We start from the raw sequence: 17,558 nt of genomic DNA on the forward strand, positions 1-17,558 counted from the left end.
ATTTTTAAAAAAAACTACAGCTATTAACATCCTGTAAGATAAAGCACTGATATGAGATTTCCCAAGCCACAGGGATTAGGAAATAGAGGTACACAAATGGAAACTGCCACCTTTATGCATCTCTGTGTTAGTGCTGTATCTCTAAATCTCTGCAACCATAAATACCCTAAACCCTCAGTGATTTTACATTTGGCTTATGGAACTGGTCTACAAATGAGTGGCAGTGATGTCAGGTTCTATTACTCCAGCCAGTACAGAATCATTAGAACAGCAGGTTTGTAATACATGCATAACTTTTCATAGGTCAGACTGAGAATAAGGGAAGACCACAAGCATTAGTAAATCAGTTTACTATTTCTACAGGATAGCATCAAAGAATGAAAAGTGCTTAATGGTATTAATTGCAATGTATTAAATGCTTTGGCAAGTAAAATTCCTCATTAAAGCAAAGCAAGAGCAATCCTACATACTCCCTCTAATGACTTTTGAACATTATGCATTATTCTTGTATTTATGTAAGTTACTTCTATTTAGAATAAATTTTTATTTGGCCTTATATTTTTATTATATTTCCTCTTCCTTTATTTCTACCACAATATATTACTCCTGAACACTCTGATTCTCAGGAAAATCAGTCTACAATGGACTTTCCCAGAAAACAAACCACTCATCCATGGGCTAATTGTACACATATCTTTTTATGACTACAAACTCAAACACTACAAACTCAACTTTTTTTAAAAAATCACTTTTCCCAAAGATATATATTTCTTTACATGAAAAATTCATTACCAAGTACTAGAAAATGTAAAAATTGGTGTATATGAAATCAAAACAAAACTTCTAACCATCCTAAACAAAGTATTTGTTTCTTGACAAATAGTAGTTCTGAATGGGTTTAAAATATGTAATGAAAATGTAAATGGATTTTAAGTTCACAAGAAAAATTCAGTATTGCAACTTCAATGAGGATCTTGTGGATAATTATTTAGAATTGTATCAAAGTGAAAGAAGTGTCATGACACATATTATTCACCTTCTAGAAATCCTAAAGTTTAGCATGTCTCTTTTCTAAAGAAAAAAAATCCCATTATATGAATTCCCCCCTGCTAATTAGTATCCTTTTAAAGTTCACAAGTATACTCCATTTCAAGAAAATCTCAACACCTTGTTCACACTTCATGAGATATATTTAAAAGGTGACTTACTTTTAAACTGTCTTTGGTTAGTGTATCAGCCCATGTGACAAGTGTCAAAACGATTTCTTTTATTATTAATATATTACATCTGTTCAATATAGAATTACTGAATTATAGAATATCCTGAGTTGGAAGAGACCCACCAGGAATCCCCAGTCTAGGTCCTGGCCCTGCCCAGGACACCCCAACAGCCTCATCCTGTACCTGAGAGCATTTCTCATGTCCATTAAATATTGAGGTTTTAGTGCATTTGTAGCCCAGAATAGTCAGATCACCACAAGATGATTGCTTTCAGTTAAATACTTATCAGAAAATTACTAACCCAGTCTAATCAGCCCTTTTCTGTCCACAAACTATTGGGAAGAACCAGCAAAAGCCAAACAATTTAGCAGAGTGACAGTTGCCAGGCATCACACCTTTGGCTCTATGGAGAATACACAAGAGCCTCAATAAAGTTATAACCATATCTTTTTACAATCTTTTCTTTTGCAAACAAGCACTTCTTCTGCAAAATCTGCTCAATAACTATGAAGATAGCTAATAAAAAGAAAATATATTATATTCTTTCCCTCTGTTGACCCTGCATAAAAATAGTCCTTTTTTTCTGGTAAAGATGCTTGTTCACTAATAAAATTACAGAGGTACCCAGCTCTTCTCATGTGTGCACCCTAACTACACAACATGCCTTGAGATTGTCCTTCAGATTATTGCTGCTATGGTTTCCAAGTGCCTGTTCCTGCCAAGGCCTTCCCTCAGGAGCCATCCCTGGTGGCCAGAGCTGCAGTCAGACCTAATGAAAAACAAAAAGGCTTCTAAAGACTCTGATAGCCCAAAGCTATAGAGATGAACAGGAAGGAATGTCACAGACATGTTTCATGAAAAGTCCTTTGCTTAGGAATTTTTCTCCTGAGAAGCTGAGAGGCCTCAGGAACAAAATGTAAACAATGATTATCTGCTGCTGTGGAATGCAACAGGTGCGTCTGTGATTGGTCTCATGTGGTTGTTTCTAATTAATGGCCAATCACAGCCCAGCTGTCCAGACCATCTCGGTCAGTCACAAACCTTTGCTATCATTCTTTTCTATTCTTAGCTGGCCTTCTGATGAAATCCTTTCTTCTATTCTTTTAGTATAGCTTTAATATATCATGAAATAACATATCAGCTTTCTGAAACATGGAGTCAACATTCTCATCTCTTCCCTGGTCTTGGGACCCCTGTGAACACCACCACAAAGGAACATTTAGGAAAGCTGGAGCCAAGGGAACCATTCACTTCCCCTCTGATTGCTGTATTAGATGGGAAAAGCTCCAAAGGAGGGTGAGAGGGTTGGAGCCAGGAGCTCTGCATTCCTCCTGCCAGGCCAGCAAGGCCTCCCAGAGCTTATCCAAGTGTGAGCCACACAGTTCTCACTGATTATTCACGGAGAACTCACTTTTCCTCCCTATTAAACTGCATTACAGGGAGCTAAACTGCTTCTGACATTTTCCTCTTGAGTGCTCCCTCCACATAAACTGTGTCCAAGCTGTTGCAGAGCTGCACAATAAGTCTGTGGAACAATCCCTCCATTACAACATGGGCCTTAATGCAGACAGAAATTAACTTAATTTGTATAGAAAACAGTGCTACTCTGCCATGGAGAGTTAAAGCACTCAAGTGTGACTTGGAAGACATGAATTTAATTTCTGGATCTTCCACTTGGGCAATCTAGCAGGAATGATTCCACAAGAGGATAATGCTGTCTCACAGGACTGCTGGGCACATAAGGACATGCATGAGGCTGGCAGGGCACACACAAATTGTCACCATGATATTTTAGGAAAAATCCCTTTGCCAGGATTTCTTCTCCTGGGAAGCTGAGAAGCCTCAGAAAAGAATGAAAACAATAATTTATCTGATTCCTTGGGAATGTGGTCTGAAGATTCTTTACCAACAGGTGAATGTTTAATTGAATCTATGTGAATTGTTATTAATTAATGACCAATCACCATCAGCTGTGTTGGACTCTGAGGAATCAGTCATGAGCTTTCATTATCATTCTTGTTTAGCCTTCTGATGTATCCTTTCTCTAGAGTTTATACAACTGTAATATAATTGTTATGTAATTGTAATGTAATATAGTATGATGTGATATGATATGATCAATGCAATATAATATAATATGATATATAATATTATCTATAAATATAATATTATATACATAATATGATATAGATATGATATGATATGATATCATATCAGCCTTCTGAGAACTTGGATTCAGATTCTCATCTCTCACCTCATCCTGGCGACCTCACAAACACCACACACAAATATTCTTCCCAACCTCTGTAAGTGATGTGGAGTGTACCCACACTTGCAGGCTTTAGGGTTATTTATCACTTTTTCTTTGCAGAAGGGTGAGAACTTCATGTGCAGTTTAAACACACATTCATGCTACTCATAAAGGCCAGTCATGGGGGGAAAAAAAGGCATTAATTGCAAGAATTTTTCAAAGGAAAGTACTTGAATTTGCTATATGGCAAAGAGAGAGAGATATAAAATTTATTAATAACATTAATTTGATGGTAAAAGACTTGACAGGTTTATCTGGGAAAGTTAAATGTTTAAAACATCATGAAAAACCCTTACTGCAAGTATACAGACTGATCTGTCAAAGTGATCCAAGCTGAGCTGCTGGGTTTTGTCCCTTGTGCCATGGAAAATGCACTAAGTGACTTGTTAATTTTACATTTAACCAGCTCTAACACTACTGTCTTAACTACATTCAAAGGCTGATCAAATGGAGAGATGAAAATAAAACATGAGAATCAGAGATTTCTTGTCATATATAGAAGGAGATAAAGATTAACCCAGGCTTCCACTCATATTGCTTTTGTTTTTGAAAAGACACACAATTTGAATAGTTCAAAAGAGGCTAAATTGAGTCTTTGAATATTTCAGCACACATAAAAATCCAATTCTGCAACTCTACCCTTCTTCAGCAGATGTGAAAATTAACAGCATAAATACACTTGTGAGTATTATTAGACTTAATTGAATTTATACATACTAATGTGTGTGTTTATGGGCACCTTTTAGCACCCTCCCTTCAATATCTGTGCACACTGATGGATGAGATCTGCCCCTGAGCCCTCTCTTCTCCTGGCTGAGCAGCCCCAGCTCTCTCTGATTTTCCTCATATGAGAGATGCCTGTATGTAATATTCCTTTAAAAGCAGGTATAATTTCTGTAGGAAAATTAGGCAGCAGCTCATGTTGCTAATGCAAATCTCCAATTCACTCTGGCTACTCATGCAAGAAATCAGCATATGATGGCACAATTAAAAAGTTTTACTGTTAATGGAAAAATGTAATTTAATTTTTAAAAAAATCTTTCCTAATGCCCTAGGAGGCAAGAAGAGGGTTTAAATAATTAGTAAGGATTTTTTTTACCTCAGTAAACTCTTCAACAGGAAATTTCCTCATGGATTTTGGACTTTGAACCCTCTTTCCTCCCTTGTGTTACACAAGGACACAAAGATCCATATGACTGATCACCTCTTGGTAGACAGACCCTATTTGGCTTGCCATTGTTCAGAGAGAGAAGAAAATGACATTACTTCCCCAGCTCTAAGGCAACAGAGAGATGGAAACAAATGGGCAGAACACAGGAAAAAAGGAGCCAACATTTGTCAGCCTGACAGGCAGCAGTCTCAGCAAACCATCAGGGTGGCTGTTGTCAGAACTCTGCAGGCATCACAGGGAAGGAAATCAAGGGTAGTGACAAGACAGACCATGGCAAAGCTGCTCTGAGATGTTCATGCAGAGCTCTTGGCAAAGATGGGCGGCAACAAAAAGAACCACCAAGATGTTTGCTTAAAAATCAGCTGTGCTACTTCTGCTACTTTGTTTACACACAACACAATTTCAATGTCCTGCTCTTCCCACAAGTAGATCTTACTTAACTCTAGAACTCTAAGAAAGATAAAGTCTGAGAATGAAAAAGAAAACAGGCAGTTATGTCTAGAAAGGACCAAAACATAGTCCAGAGCAAGTGTCAAATCTCACCAACAGAACAAAACACCTTCTTCTTCACACACTGTGTGCGAAAAAAACCCACTTAAAACATATTTAAATTAACACACACACTGTGTGTGAAACTCCCTGTGCCTCCCCACCTTACCAAGTAAATGGAAAACTTCACTTTTATCTAATGCAAGTGGAACTCTCAAAGTCAGTGCACACCAACACCACCCATTCTGCAGCAGAACTTCAGGCTATAATCTAATTCCAACAAATTTCCTCATGCCAACACTCAAAGGATTCTCTGCCCTGCAGAGCTGGCTCCTCTGTGGGATGTGGATGTGCATCTGTGTGCATATATGTGCTCAGCTGTTAAGGAGAAAAAGTGGGAAATATGAACTCTGCTCCTCTGAAAAGGTTCCAGGGTTCTGCAGTGCTTTCCTACCTTCATCTCTTGGCACAAGGCTCTACAAGACTGTACCTTTAATTTCAGTCACACAATTTTATGCCACAAGTCAATTTGCATGGTTCCCAAGGAGATAAGTTTTTTAAATCTTCTCTGGAATCTACTGATAAAAATAGGGGAAACCAGTCTAGTAAGATATAATGATGAATTAGACCCAATTGAAAAGTTATCTTTATTTCCTGGGCCAATCAGGAAATGTGAGATAATCACTAAACATTTTGTATTTGCTTTTCTTTACTGTTATCTCCACCTTCCTATTTTTACTGTGCCTAGGCAGAGCATTAGAGCATTGCTCTAGGAAGCACTGTGCTTACTAGAACAATTTTCTATCTTTTTATTTTACAAAATGTCAAAAAAGGATAAAGGATTTGAGAACATCAGGTTACATGTAAATAAGAACAATATACATTTCCTATTTATGCCTGTACACTAGTAGGTAAAACATCCATTTAAAATATAGAATCACAGAATCTCTAAGGGAAAGGGGAATGGGAAAAGGGGGAAAAAGAAAGGGGAAAAGGAGTAAATGGGAAAAGAAGACCATGACATCTTAAAAAATTACCAAAACAGCCTAGATGATTACTGCTTATTTTTCAGCTTCCTCTTGGGTAATCATCTCTCCACCTTAATTCCTGGCATTTTCCTGGTTTCCAACTGTGCTAAACATTAAAAAATGCCCTGAATACTGTTATTGTGGGCACCTTTCTTTTCCCAAGTGAAGACAAGATAAGCCATGACAGATGTAGCACTGCATGTGGTGACTGCAGAGGTAATTTTTGTGGGAAGCAATAAAAAAGCTTCAAGCAAAGATGCAGAAAGCCAGTGAGAAGAAAGTGGACAAGTAAGATTAAGGAAGATCCTTTAGTCACTGTAGATCTTAGTACAGTCCTTGTAGGCACAGTAAGATTCAGCAGGATATTTAAAAGGACACTGGAGCAATGTGGATTTAATGCAGAAAAGGAATGCCTGTGAGATGATTTGAGAAGTGGGAATCATTCAGCTTAGCAGCAAATAAACATGGTTTCCCAAGGGATTTCTCCTCCCCCTTCACTAAGATGCATTTCAATGAATACTGATGAAGGTCTGAAGAATTAATGTATGTGAGCTTGTGCAAAATGTGAATTTGGATTTGCAGGTGCTCCAGTTTCTATGGAAATGTAGAAGAACCCAGTAACACCCATACACAAACCAGATTCTGTTCTGCCCTTTTGATATACTGGTTCTGGTGAGAAAAATCTGGTCTTATAAGTCAAAGACCACCCTTGAGGAGCTCGAGAGTCCTGGAATGTTGCCAGAAGTGTCTGGCAGCTAGACTTTGATCCTGCACAAGAGACGACACCTGTATGAAGATAGGAAGATTTCACTAGGTGAATGGTGAAGAGATAAGTTAATTAAAGTGTAAGACACAGAGTTTAAGATTTCTGTACAAGAGAGTCTAAAGAAGTAAGATAGAAAAATTAAAGCGTATCCTGTTCTTCTTCTTCTTCTTCTTGGCCTCCATCTTCTGTAGTGATGTTAGCACTTTGAAATTAGTTATTACTAGAAGTGCACCAGTTAGTAAGAGTAAAAAGTATTAGAGAAAAATAATAAATATTGTGTACGTAACTTCAAGTATAAAGATAAGTGACCACCCCAAAAACTCTCAGTGTGCCCATAGCTAACATGCTGTGCAGACCTCTGTTGAGCCGAAAAAAAATCTTTTAGATAAACAATTAATAAACACCAAAACCGAAAAAAGATCTGAAGTCTCTTCTCGTCCTTTGAAGCGCGAGCTCTTCAAAGCCATCCCTGAGCCTTTCCAAGCCACCTAAACAGCCGAAAAACTGTCATCCATCTATCCTATAAACTACAAGAAAAACTTAATTTTCATCTAGTGCATATGAATTTCCCCTTGTGTCTGTAAAATCAGATATACAATTATAATTACTAGAAAAACATTTAGTGAATGTTTGGAATTTCTTTAGATAGGCTATTTTTATTTAATTCCCTACACAAATAATTTAATCTAAGTCATTCTTCTCTGAAAAATATTGATTTATGCATTTAATAACCTCTTGGAAAACTAGATTCAGAACTGAATAACGGCTGTGCCAAACTAAAAACCCAAGCTCTGTGTGCATTACCTGTGTGCCATGGGATTGGATCCTACAGCATCTAATAAGGTATGAGCTCAATTTGCAGCTCTTACCCCATAAATTTGCAATTTCTCTTTTCTCTGAGTTCTCAGTCACCTGCAGCCAACAGGATCCTAAAAGTGACCCTTTCTTCAACAGAGATCTGTTCTCTTGGAACAGTCCTGGAAGCTCAGGACTTGTTGAGTCTGTTATTCCTCTGTCAAATTTGCTTGAAATTGAGGAGGGTGTTCAAAAAATTACTGTAGGAAATGTTGTCAAGAAAAGGCAAAGCAGGCTGCTATAGAGCCTTTAGCAGTACCAAGAAAAAAAAGAGTGTCTCTTTTCCAGCATTTGCAAAGGCTGATTTTAAGTAGCAGTATACATATAGGAAATAATTTTTGTTCATTTAAATGTTTTAAGGGCTTTTTTAAGATATAGATACACATGTAGTAACTACACCCCCTTCAATGTATGCAGAGACTTTTTTAAGCAAATGGAGAAGGTTCAGTTGCTTTGTTTATATTTTTTCAAGCACATCCTACAATTCTTTTGTTCGTTCCCTTATTATAAATGATCACATTTTTTAAAAGAAGAATTTCAGTGAATTTCAGAGCATTATCCCAGACTCTCACTTTCTTTAAAGGAACATTATTTACATGAAAGTCAACATCATATTTGCAGTATATAAAACTAAACACACATCCTCTCTGGCAGGTTTCTTTCAGTATAGTTGTTGTTTCTCCAAGCAAGTTCTAAAGTGTTTCCAAATAAGTTTAAGGACATCCAATTTATTTTTACTTTAGAAAATTACTTGCTGAAGTGACACTGTATCCTTAAGGTGTGATATCCAGTTATGAATTGCAAAGAATACTTACAATTTCTCAGCACATTAAGTATCTCTAGCAATAACAAGAAACACTGCATAGAAAGATCTACAGAAATGATATAAAAATATAATTCAAGAAAGAGAAAGAAAACAAGGAATAGTCTTACATGACCATATTTACCTGCTGCTGTTCAGCTACAAAATAATGGAAAAAATTTGTTTTTTTCCATTAGAAGTCTTCCATTAATTAAGTCTTAGAAGCTCCAGAGCTTCTAAGACTTAATTACATATAAAATACTTCTAGATTCACAAGTAGTTTGTAACAACATTCAGAAGTACTTTGCAACTGAAACCTGGCTTTCTCTACAGATAAAGGCAGACTTTTAACAAGGAAATGATGACTTGAGCCTGTGATACACCAACAGCTTGTGCTGCTGCAGCCGTGAAGAGTCACAGCTGGATGCTTACCCACCTGATCCACTGAAAATCTTGCCCAGTGTGGAAGTGTCTTCCTTCTCCAGACTGCTTTTCTTTCTGGTTTGTATTTTTTAAACACACACTATTCTTGAACCTGTGTCCTTCAGATAAGCCAAAGAACCCACTGATATTTGGGTGGATTTGCTACAGGCTCCTCTGAGCAGCAGCACAGAGAGACCAGCTGCAAGCTCTCCTTCATGCTTACACCAATATGACAATGTCATTTGGGAGAAACTTATGCAAACCAGACAGAAACCCAAAACTGAGCATCTGGGAGCCCAAGCAGAATGCTGTTGATGGAGGCCAAAGCCCAGAGCAGTGTGGTGGTTATTTACTGCAAAATGTGGGCAGTTACCAAAGCAACTGTAAGTGACCTTTGCATTATAAGTATTAAATGTATAAAGATTTTTTTAATTAATTTAAAAACATATTCACACCTAGTCAATGTAACAGAATTGTCAGAACTTTACTATGAACTTTTACTTTTTTTTTTTAATATTTTAGGTTCATTCTTCCTCAGCTGCAGCTAGCAAGCCCTGAAATGTCATTGCTTACAAACCAATCTAAATTTAAACTCTTCTGATTTTTGACCCAGAGGTATAAACTACAATCAAATACAAATTGCAAAAATATTCAGCACTATAATTCAGTTTTGCGAAACCAGCCATTTCTGGTTTCTGTTTTTTTACCTTCTAACCAAATCCCACTCTTCCTACATAAAAGATAAATCTCAGTCTGTAAAGTTCTGCCCAGGTGTTTTACTGTACTTATACTCCCACTGCATTTCATGATCAGTTTTCCCACTCTATTATCCTTCAGAGAGGAAGTCCCCTGAGTGCTGCCAGTAATTTTTCAGATATTTACTTACACTAAACGTTTCTCAATGACCTGTTGAAAAATAAAACTCCACATGTACATAATAAAATTAATGTACTGCTCAGGGTTCCTACCAGCTCACTGCGAGGTCGTGCACTTTCAAAATGCTGCTCAGCTGATACTGTCCAGATTTCTGGGGCTGAGTCTGTTCTTTAGCATGCTCAAAGGACAGGGTTCCTTCAGCATCAACAGGGAACTCTGAATCCTGCAGAAAAACAAAATTATCAATTCCCAGAAATGCTCCATAACTTCACACAATGTATTATTTACATTACTATTTTGAAAAAACAAATGTATCTTATTTTTCCACTCTTTTTTCTCTTCTATCCAATTTTCATAATTTTTTTTTACATCATTGTTGTCCTGACTTTATTAATTTTGATACATACTGTTAAAGCTGACTGCAAGCAGAATAACTGAACACTAATAATTAGTTCTTTTCAAATTATATTCCTACTACTTAAGATAACTGGCCTGACATAAAGTATAGGACAAGAACTTGGAAGGAAGATTTTTATCAAACCCCTCAATAAGATTACAAGCATGGGTTATTTTCCATTTTTCCATGGCCTATTTGTTTTCCATGGGAGGTTAGCTCCATGAGCTGCATCCAGAGGCAAGGCTGCTGTATTCTTCAAAAGACCTTTCTTATAAATATAATGTCAATAAAAAGTCAAAATATGTGTAGCTAATTTACAGCCTCATTTTCCATTGCTGTGGTTTAAGGTATTTCCTAAGATTAATCAGCAGACTAGGAGATTTACTACTAGCTCTAATTAACCAAGCTAAATAGCTTTATTAAAAATAGATTGTCATTAAAGAATGTAACGAGGGTAACTGTGCACAATATATTTTAAGGACTGCACCAGCCATTACAAAACCACTTTCCAAGACACCACAGTTTGCTGAAGACCTGCAACATTTTAAAACATCCTGCTGTGAGCAGCTTTAAAGGAGACTGAAATCACTGTACTCTTTAAAATGCCCATCAAACACTAAGATTAAGGAGGGAATAAAATCACTGTGTTTTAATCTGAAAGCACACACACACAGCAGGGATAACCACTAAGTCTTTTTAGTATTTGTTTGCACTAAGCTCGATAGCAGCCATCCTGTTTGCTGATAATTTGCAGCAGTGAGCATAAAGCAAATTTCACAACTACAAAGCAGCACAAGAATATCTGTTTGTCTTCAGTTCCAGAAGCTCCACACCCTGTCCTACAAGGGTGTATTAACCCAAGCCAAACTTATAAAAATCACTAAGCTAATGACTTAATGATCAGTCTGAGCACATCTATTCCAGATCCAAGACCTGGAAGATATTTTTCAGTGGACTGTGGCTTCAATCACAGACACAGCCTAACAAAAGCACTCCAAAATCCATGGAGCAGTAGGGATTTTCAATATGGACTAATATCAGACAAGTGTTAATTCTCTGACTGGGGAGAAAGACAGAATCTGGAAATCATGGTGATGCCTTGTGAAGGCTGACCTAGAGCAGAGGCCAGACAGAGTTAAAGAATAAAGCAGGGATTTATAAAAGGCCTCAATGGATCCACCTTGGGCAGCACAAGAGCCCAGCTAGGGCTGCACCCAAGATGAACCAAATTGGTCACAAAATGGACACCTGGTCACGAGGTCTCTCACTTTTATAAGTTCTGGGCCATTTGCATATTGGAGTTAATTGTTCAATTACAGTTCCAGCCCATGCAGTCCCATCCTTCTTGTTTTCCTCTCTTCAGTCCATGTTTTTATGCTCTTGGGCCTGAGATTTGGATCATTTGGCCTTGGTCCCCAGCTAGAGAAGGAATTGTTTTGTCTCCCTGCTCTGTGAGGAGAGCTCACCATCCCCTAATATGAAGCCCAGACCCAAACACTGAAGCAGCACAGAATCTGAAAAATATAAAAGCTAAAACCTGAGGCATCAATGGAGAGCAAATGAGCAGTCATCCTTTGCTTAACACAGATACTAGCAAGATACCTACTTTTGCAAAAAAACCAAAAGTAATAAATCTGCAATGTTCAGAATTAGGAAATAAATGTGTCAAGTACAAGTACATAAAGAATAAAGCAATCTGGCATTGTTAATGCAGCAAGGAATGTGGTTTTGGCTAAAGTTCCACATTTTTATACAACTGCATATCATGTTCTGACTGTGTCTCAGCCATAATATTCTTTAAAATCTCTGAATCTAAGTCAAGAAAAATCTACAGTTTTTTCCAAATTTAGGAATAATTACACTAAGTCTGCTGTATTTATTCTACACACACACTTAACTGAGTTAAGATATTATCTAAAGGTAAGTATAGTCCCATGTGTCAGTGCAACTCTTGGAAGCTTTCTGTAATCCTTGTCTTACAAAGTTCTACCTTTCAAGGTTTACAAATTTGAACAACTCTGATTATAACATAACAAAGGCATAAAATCAGCATGCTTTTTGCAAATTGTTCTCATTCACTTTATGGAACACAAACAATTAGTAAATGCTACCAGACTTCCTCATTTCAGAGTGAAACAAGCCTAGGAAAGGCAAGGCTCTCTGAATAGAAGTGACAGAAAGTCTTGCATTTTTCAGTACAAGAAAATCCCCAGATACTGCTTCAGGAGATAGTGCTGAAAATGATTGCTGTAACATTTAAAAGTACAGTAAAAAGAGAATAATATAAAAATATTAGGGTTTTTGTAACTCCATTGTAAGTATCTGAAATATTTCTGAAACTGGAGCCTTTGCACCCTTTGCAGTGCTAATCCTGTATTCTACTAGAGCAGGAGATTTGCCCTCTGCTGAGATAATTCATACCTATGGTTCCACTGGCATGAACAGTGGGATCACTTGTTATGGCCAGATGAAATGTTGATTTCAGTAGCTCCCCAGCAGGTAAAAGTCAGAGTGTGACTTTTTTCCCCCAGATACAAATATTTCTCACTGTGGAATAAATGGGGTATTTTTATCCTAAAAACTTGCTACAATAGTACTAACTGTTCAATAATGCTTGCATGAAGAGATCTCCTCTAGCCTGATAAATTTTGCCAATCAAGTTTCATTATTTAATCCTTATTCTATTATTTCCAATTGCTAAATTGTAAGGGTAAAAGAGACTCCATTACACAAGTTGAGACTTTGCGTAACAAGGCTTGTGAAACTTTTACAGGCATTAACTGCAAACTCTGATGTTCCTTCAGCATGGGCAAGGGTCATGTGCAAGCCAAAATTCAGGAGAACATCCTGAGTGCTAAGGAGCCAAAGCAACATACTGTGGTTTTGTTCACTCCTTTATCTGCTAGCTACAAGACATTTGTACTGTGACAAAAATAAAAACCTAGCAAGCTTCTCTCTCACATCCATATAAAATAGGAATTAATGCACGTCCTGCCTTGACATTAAACACCCTTTTACAGTCACCAAAGGCAAGGGACAGAACATTTAAAAGAGTGTTCTAGAAAGAATATGAACCAAAACCGTCCTGAATGCCTGTCCTCAGTCACTGACAAGGGTCAATGGTACCTGTCCCTTCCACAGCACACTCTCTCTCTTACTTAAAATCACAGGTGCAACAATCAGCCCCTCACTAAAAGTTGCCATAGCTCTTGGGACATTTACACACAGTATTTCCACAGCTGATTAAATATCAGAAGACAGAAGGCTACAAAAGTCAGGATTGTGTGAAGTCATAAAGGCATTTCATACCTTAGGATCTCACAGGTTCACATAAAAAAACAAACTAGAAGAGAAGAGCTTGCCTTTCTTTTGTCTGTTTGGGATTTTTTTAGTTGCTTGTTTTTTTCCCCTTTTAGTTTAAGAGCCTGAACCATAAAAGGATTCAGTGATTTACCCCAGATCAAGCTGAAATTCTCTAGGACAGCTAATAAACTGAACTCTCTTCTGAGTCTCAAACCATTCCTTAATTTCCTCTTATAAGACAAAAACCTTGTTTTGATGCAAACTGTCATGAATTACGAAAATTTACCCTTAAAGCTATTAGGAATATCTCTTTTCTGTCCTGAATTTTTCCAGTAAGACTGCCTTTACTCTTCCAACAGCAGGGCTCTTCAGAGCAAGACTACAGTTTCCTTTTTCCTCCAGAAAGACACAAGAGACTCATTTGTCAAAACATACAGAAGGCAATGAATAGATAAGTGGAACTGATCTAAATCATCTCAGAGCTGAGAAAAATGTAGTAGACTTTAATAGAAAACATCCAAATCAGTTTGTCTAAATCACAGCTTGGCCTTGTCTATATCATTATTACAGGTACTGTTGAGTTTCTCCTTACTCAGATGTTAAAAATTGAAGTCAATTGAGGAAGCACCTTCACTCTGTAACCAGGAACAAGCTCAAACCTTGCTACTTTAATTCTGACAGAAAATAGAGTGATCTTAAGTGAGGCAAAGCCCGTCAGACAGCAAATTAGTGATCACTGCCTTTCAGTGAGGGAGGAGTAGGTGCAACCTTTTCTTCTTGCAAAAATTAATGACCATTATCATCAGCAGTTCCAATCTGAAAGCTGTCAAGGTCATTCTAAGACTGCAGTTCAGACATGCACAAGGAGCACAGTCACAGGTGCTGCTGGATCCATGCATTCAATTTAAAAAGCAAATAGTATATATCCTTTCAGAAATGTGAAGTAATGAAAATGAAATTCTTCTTAGGGCACAGCTACTGTCTATGTCCAAGACTCAGAAAGACAAGTCTAACTTTAGTTAACACTAAATATTTTCAAGGAAATATTCTATTCTCAATTCTCACCCAAGAATCAGCATTGTCTCTGTTTTTCTGTACTTATAAATGAGTCCTGAACTAACCATTGATAGCTATACTGACATACAACTGAAATTCTCTTTTTATTCAAAGTTACAGAGAATTTTAATAATTGTTCACTTATTTTTCCTGATAAATCTGATAGACATACATTATGGAGAACGTATTTTGTCTATTTTCATTTTAAAACTGAAATTAATTTAAAATTGAAATTTCCATATTTTAGTTTTTTAATACCAAAGCAGTCTCATGGAAACCAGGTGTACTCAGAAGCTACTTATTACATGTATAGTTTTGACAACAAGGCTTGAGTTTTACAGTCACTTTTGGTCCCAACTTTCAAAGCAATTTAAGGATTGCTAAGAATCCATAAATTCAAAATGTGCACATAAACAAAACATTCTTAAAAAAGAAACATATAAATAAGAATGAAAATACTCTTGGCTGCAATTGCTGACAATGAATGAAACTTGCTTCTCTGACCATCAAAAATAAAATATATCAAATAAGCAAAAACACCTTAAGAGCAAACGGGAGTTTGAGATTTTCAAACCCCATTTTACTTTTTGTTGGCTATACTCAAAATTGTTTAAAGTTTCAAAGTAAATGAAAAAAGATTCATTTCTGAATCAATGTTCCTGTTTCTCTCTTTACTATGAAGAAAACCCTGACAGTCTGTTCTCTGAGGAGCTCAGTTTTGCAGCACTACAGGTAGGCAGATTCAGAAGGAACCAAATGTTAAGCAGGAAAGTGTTAAACTAACATTAAAAAGCTTTGCTGCAAGAGTGACAAAAATTTGACATCTAATATAGTAGCTGCGCATGATTATACTTTGTTTTCATATTTTTGTAATTGAAGGGACAGGGTATCCTTTTCTAGCAAAGTACAAAGAAATGAAAGTATTTAGTGCACCCACTGAGCATAATGCAGCAGTGAAATAGTCAGTAGGCACTGTTAAATACTCAAACAACTCAATTTCAAAATGCTCCAGTGTCTATAGCAACCACAATACAACACATTTGCACATTATTTTACTATGCTAATCATGACCACAATTATTTTATAAACATCTGAAATGTAAGGAAAGGAACTTGAAAGCAATAGCAGGAGAGTGTAGTAAAACTTTTACTGCCTGCTCCATCTTGCTTGGCTTGCTAATAAAAACCATAAAACTCAGCTACAAAGGTTGTGGCCACATAATTCCTCCTTATTCAGTTTATAATGCTGACATTTTTTCCTTTTTTAATAAAATAAACATGAAGATACTCTGTAATAGGCAGTAAAAGCCAGATTAATTAAAAAAGCAATGGTGAAACTGGTTCAGTCTTCAAATGCAGGGCTAGCGTAGCTCTTCAGACAGTTTGTGAACTGGTGCTAACAGTAAATTTGCACTTGAAATTGCTCCTGACAATGTCAGTTTTAAGGCTCTGCCATGTCAAGTCAAGGCATTGCCTCTGCAATAAAAAACTAGAAAGCTCCACTACTCAATGTCTAACCATGCCACAGACACTCAATCACTTTTGGACTAGAGCTCTCATTAGCACTCATTGATAAATATACTGCAATTATTTTCTACTATCAAAAGGATAAACTTCAAGCTCCTGCACTTGACTGGTTTTGTTTCTTTTACTGCAGCTATTAAAACCAGATTTGATTAGCCAGATATGATTAATAATCAGAGAGGTTTGAAAAAGTAAGAAGAGAGCAATTATAGAAAGATCCATCACTGAAACACAATAGCTTTCTTCCAGTCTTCAGCACCAGGGCTTGTTTAACTTTATCACCACTATTTCAGAAAGTAACAGTATAAAATGCAATATTACTCTGTGCCAAGCATACTGCCCAACACTACAGAAATATAACTACTATTTTAGCTTCTGCTAAACTTCCTCTCCAATGCCCAAGTAAATCACATTTCTCAGTTGAAAGCCACACAGCTGTGGCTGATGCTGTTAAGGATGAGCAGGACACCCCAGTGTGGAGACTGGAACATGGTCTGTGCACTGGAGGCATCTGCCCAGGGAGCTGGGAGCCACAGGACAAGGCTGGAAGTGTCCAAGGCCAGCCTGGATGGGACTTGGAGCATCCTGGTCTAGGAGAAGGTGTTCCTGACCATGGCAGGGCATGGGATGAGATGAGTTTTAAGGTCCCTTCCAACTCAAACCATTCTGGGACTGACCAGAGAAACACAAAACAGCTCCTTGAGCCTTGCTCAAGACTGACCACAGAACAAGGACTAGGCTTAAGACGCTCTGCACCCACACTGAATGGAAGACTTAAGCTGTATAAAGATGAGATTTCTGGATAATTTCTCCAGAGAAGGAAAAATCCTTAAAAAACCTCCAACATTCCTTGAGTATTGTATTTGCGGGTCACCTCAATAAAGACAGGAATGATGGATCTGACTCCATGTTCTCAGAAGGCTAATTAATTACTTCATTATACTATATTATATTAAAGAATACTATACTATGCTATACTAAAGAATACAGAAAGGATACTTACTAAATGCTAAAAAGATAATAATGAAAACTTGTGACTCTTTCCAGAGTCCTGACATAGCTTGGCCCTGACTGGCCATTGAGTGAGAACAATTCACACCAGAATCCAATGAAACAATCTCCAAACACATTCCACATGAGCACAACACAGGAGAAGCACATGAGATAAGAATTGTTTTCCTTTTCCCTGAGGCTTCTCAGCTTCCCAGGAGAAAAATCCTGGGCGAAGGGATTTTTCAGAGAATGTGAATGCCACATTTGAGGACGTGTTCTGTGTTCAAAAGGAAACCTGTGCTGGACAGAAATACCCCATGCAGCCTTCTTCCAACACCTCTACCA

The 17,558-nt window shown here is 37.2% G+C and overlaps 1 protein-coding gene across 1 annotated transcript in view; it reads right to left on the reverse strand.

Moving 5' to 3' along the window:
• The window catches only part of SPAG16 (sperm associated antigen 16), a 391,289-nt gene that overhangs the window by 319,116 nt on the left and 54,615 nt on the right, over window positions 1–17,558 (reverse strand). The window contains exon 10 of the mRNA XM_058809453.1: window positions 10,034–10,164. Within this exon, the coding sequence (XP_058665436.1) occupies window positions 10,034–10,164 (131 nt within the window). The remainder of the gene's footprint in view (window positions 1–10,033; window positions 10,165–17,558) is intronic.

This window comes from Ammospiza caudacuta, chromosome 8 (genome assembly GCF_027887145.1).
Source record: "Ammospiza caudacuta isolate bAmmCau1 chromosome 8, bAmmCau1.pri, whole genome shotgun sequence".
NCBI lineage: Eukaryota > Metazoa > Chordata > Aves > Passeriformes > Passerellidae > Ammospiza > Ammospiza caudacuta.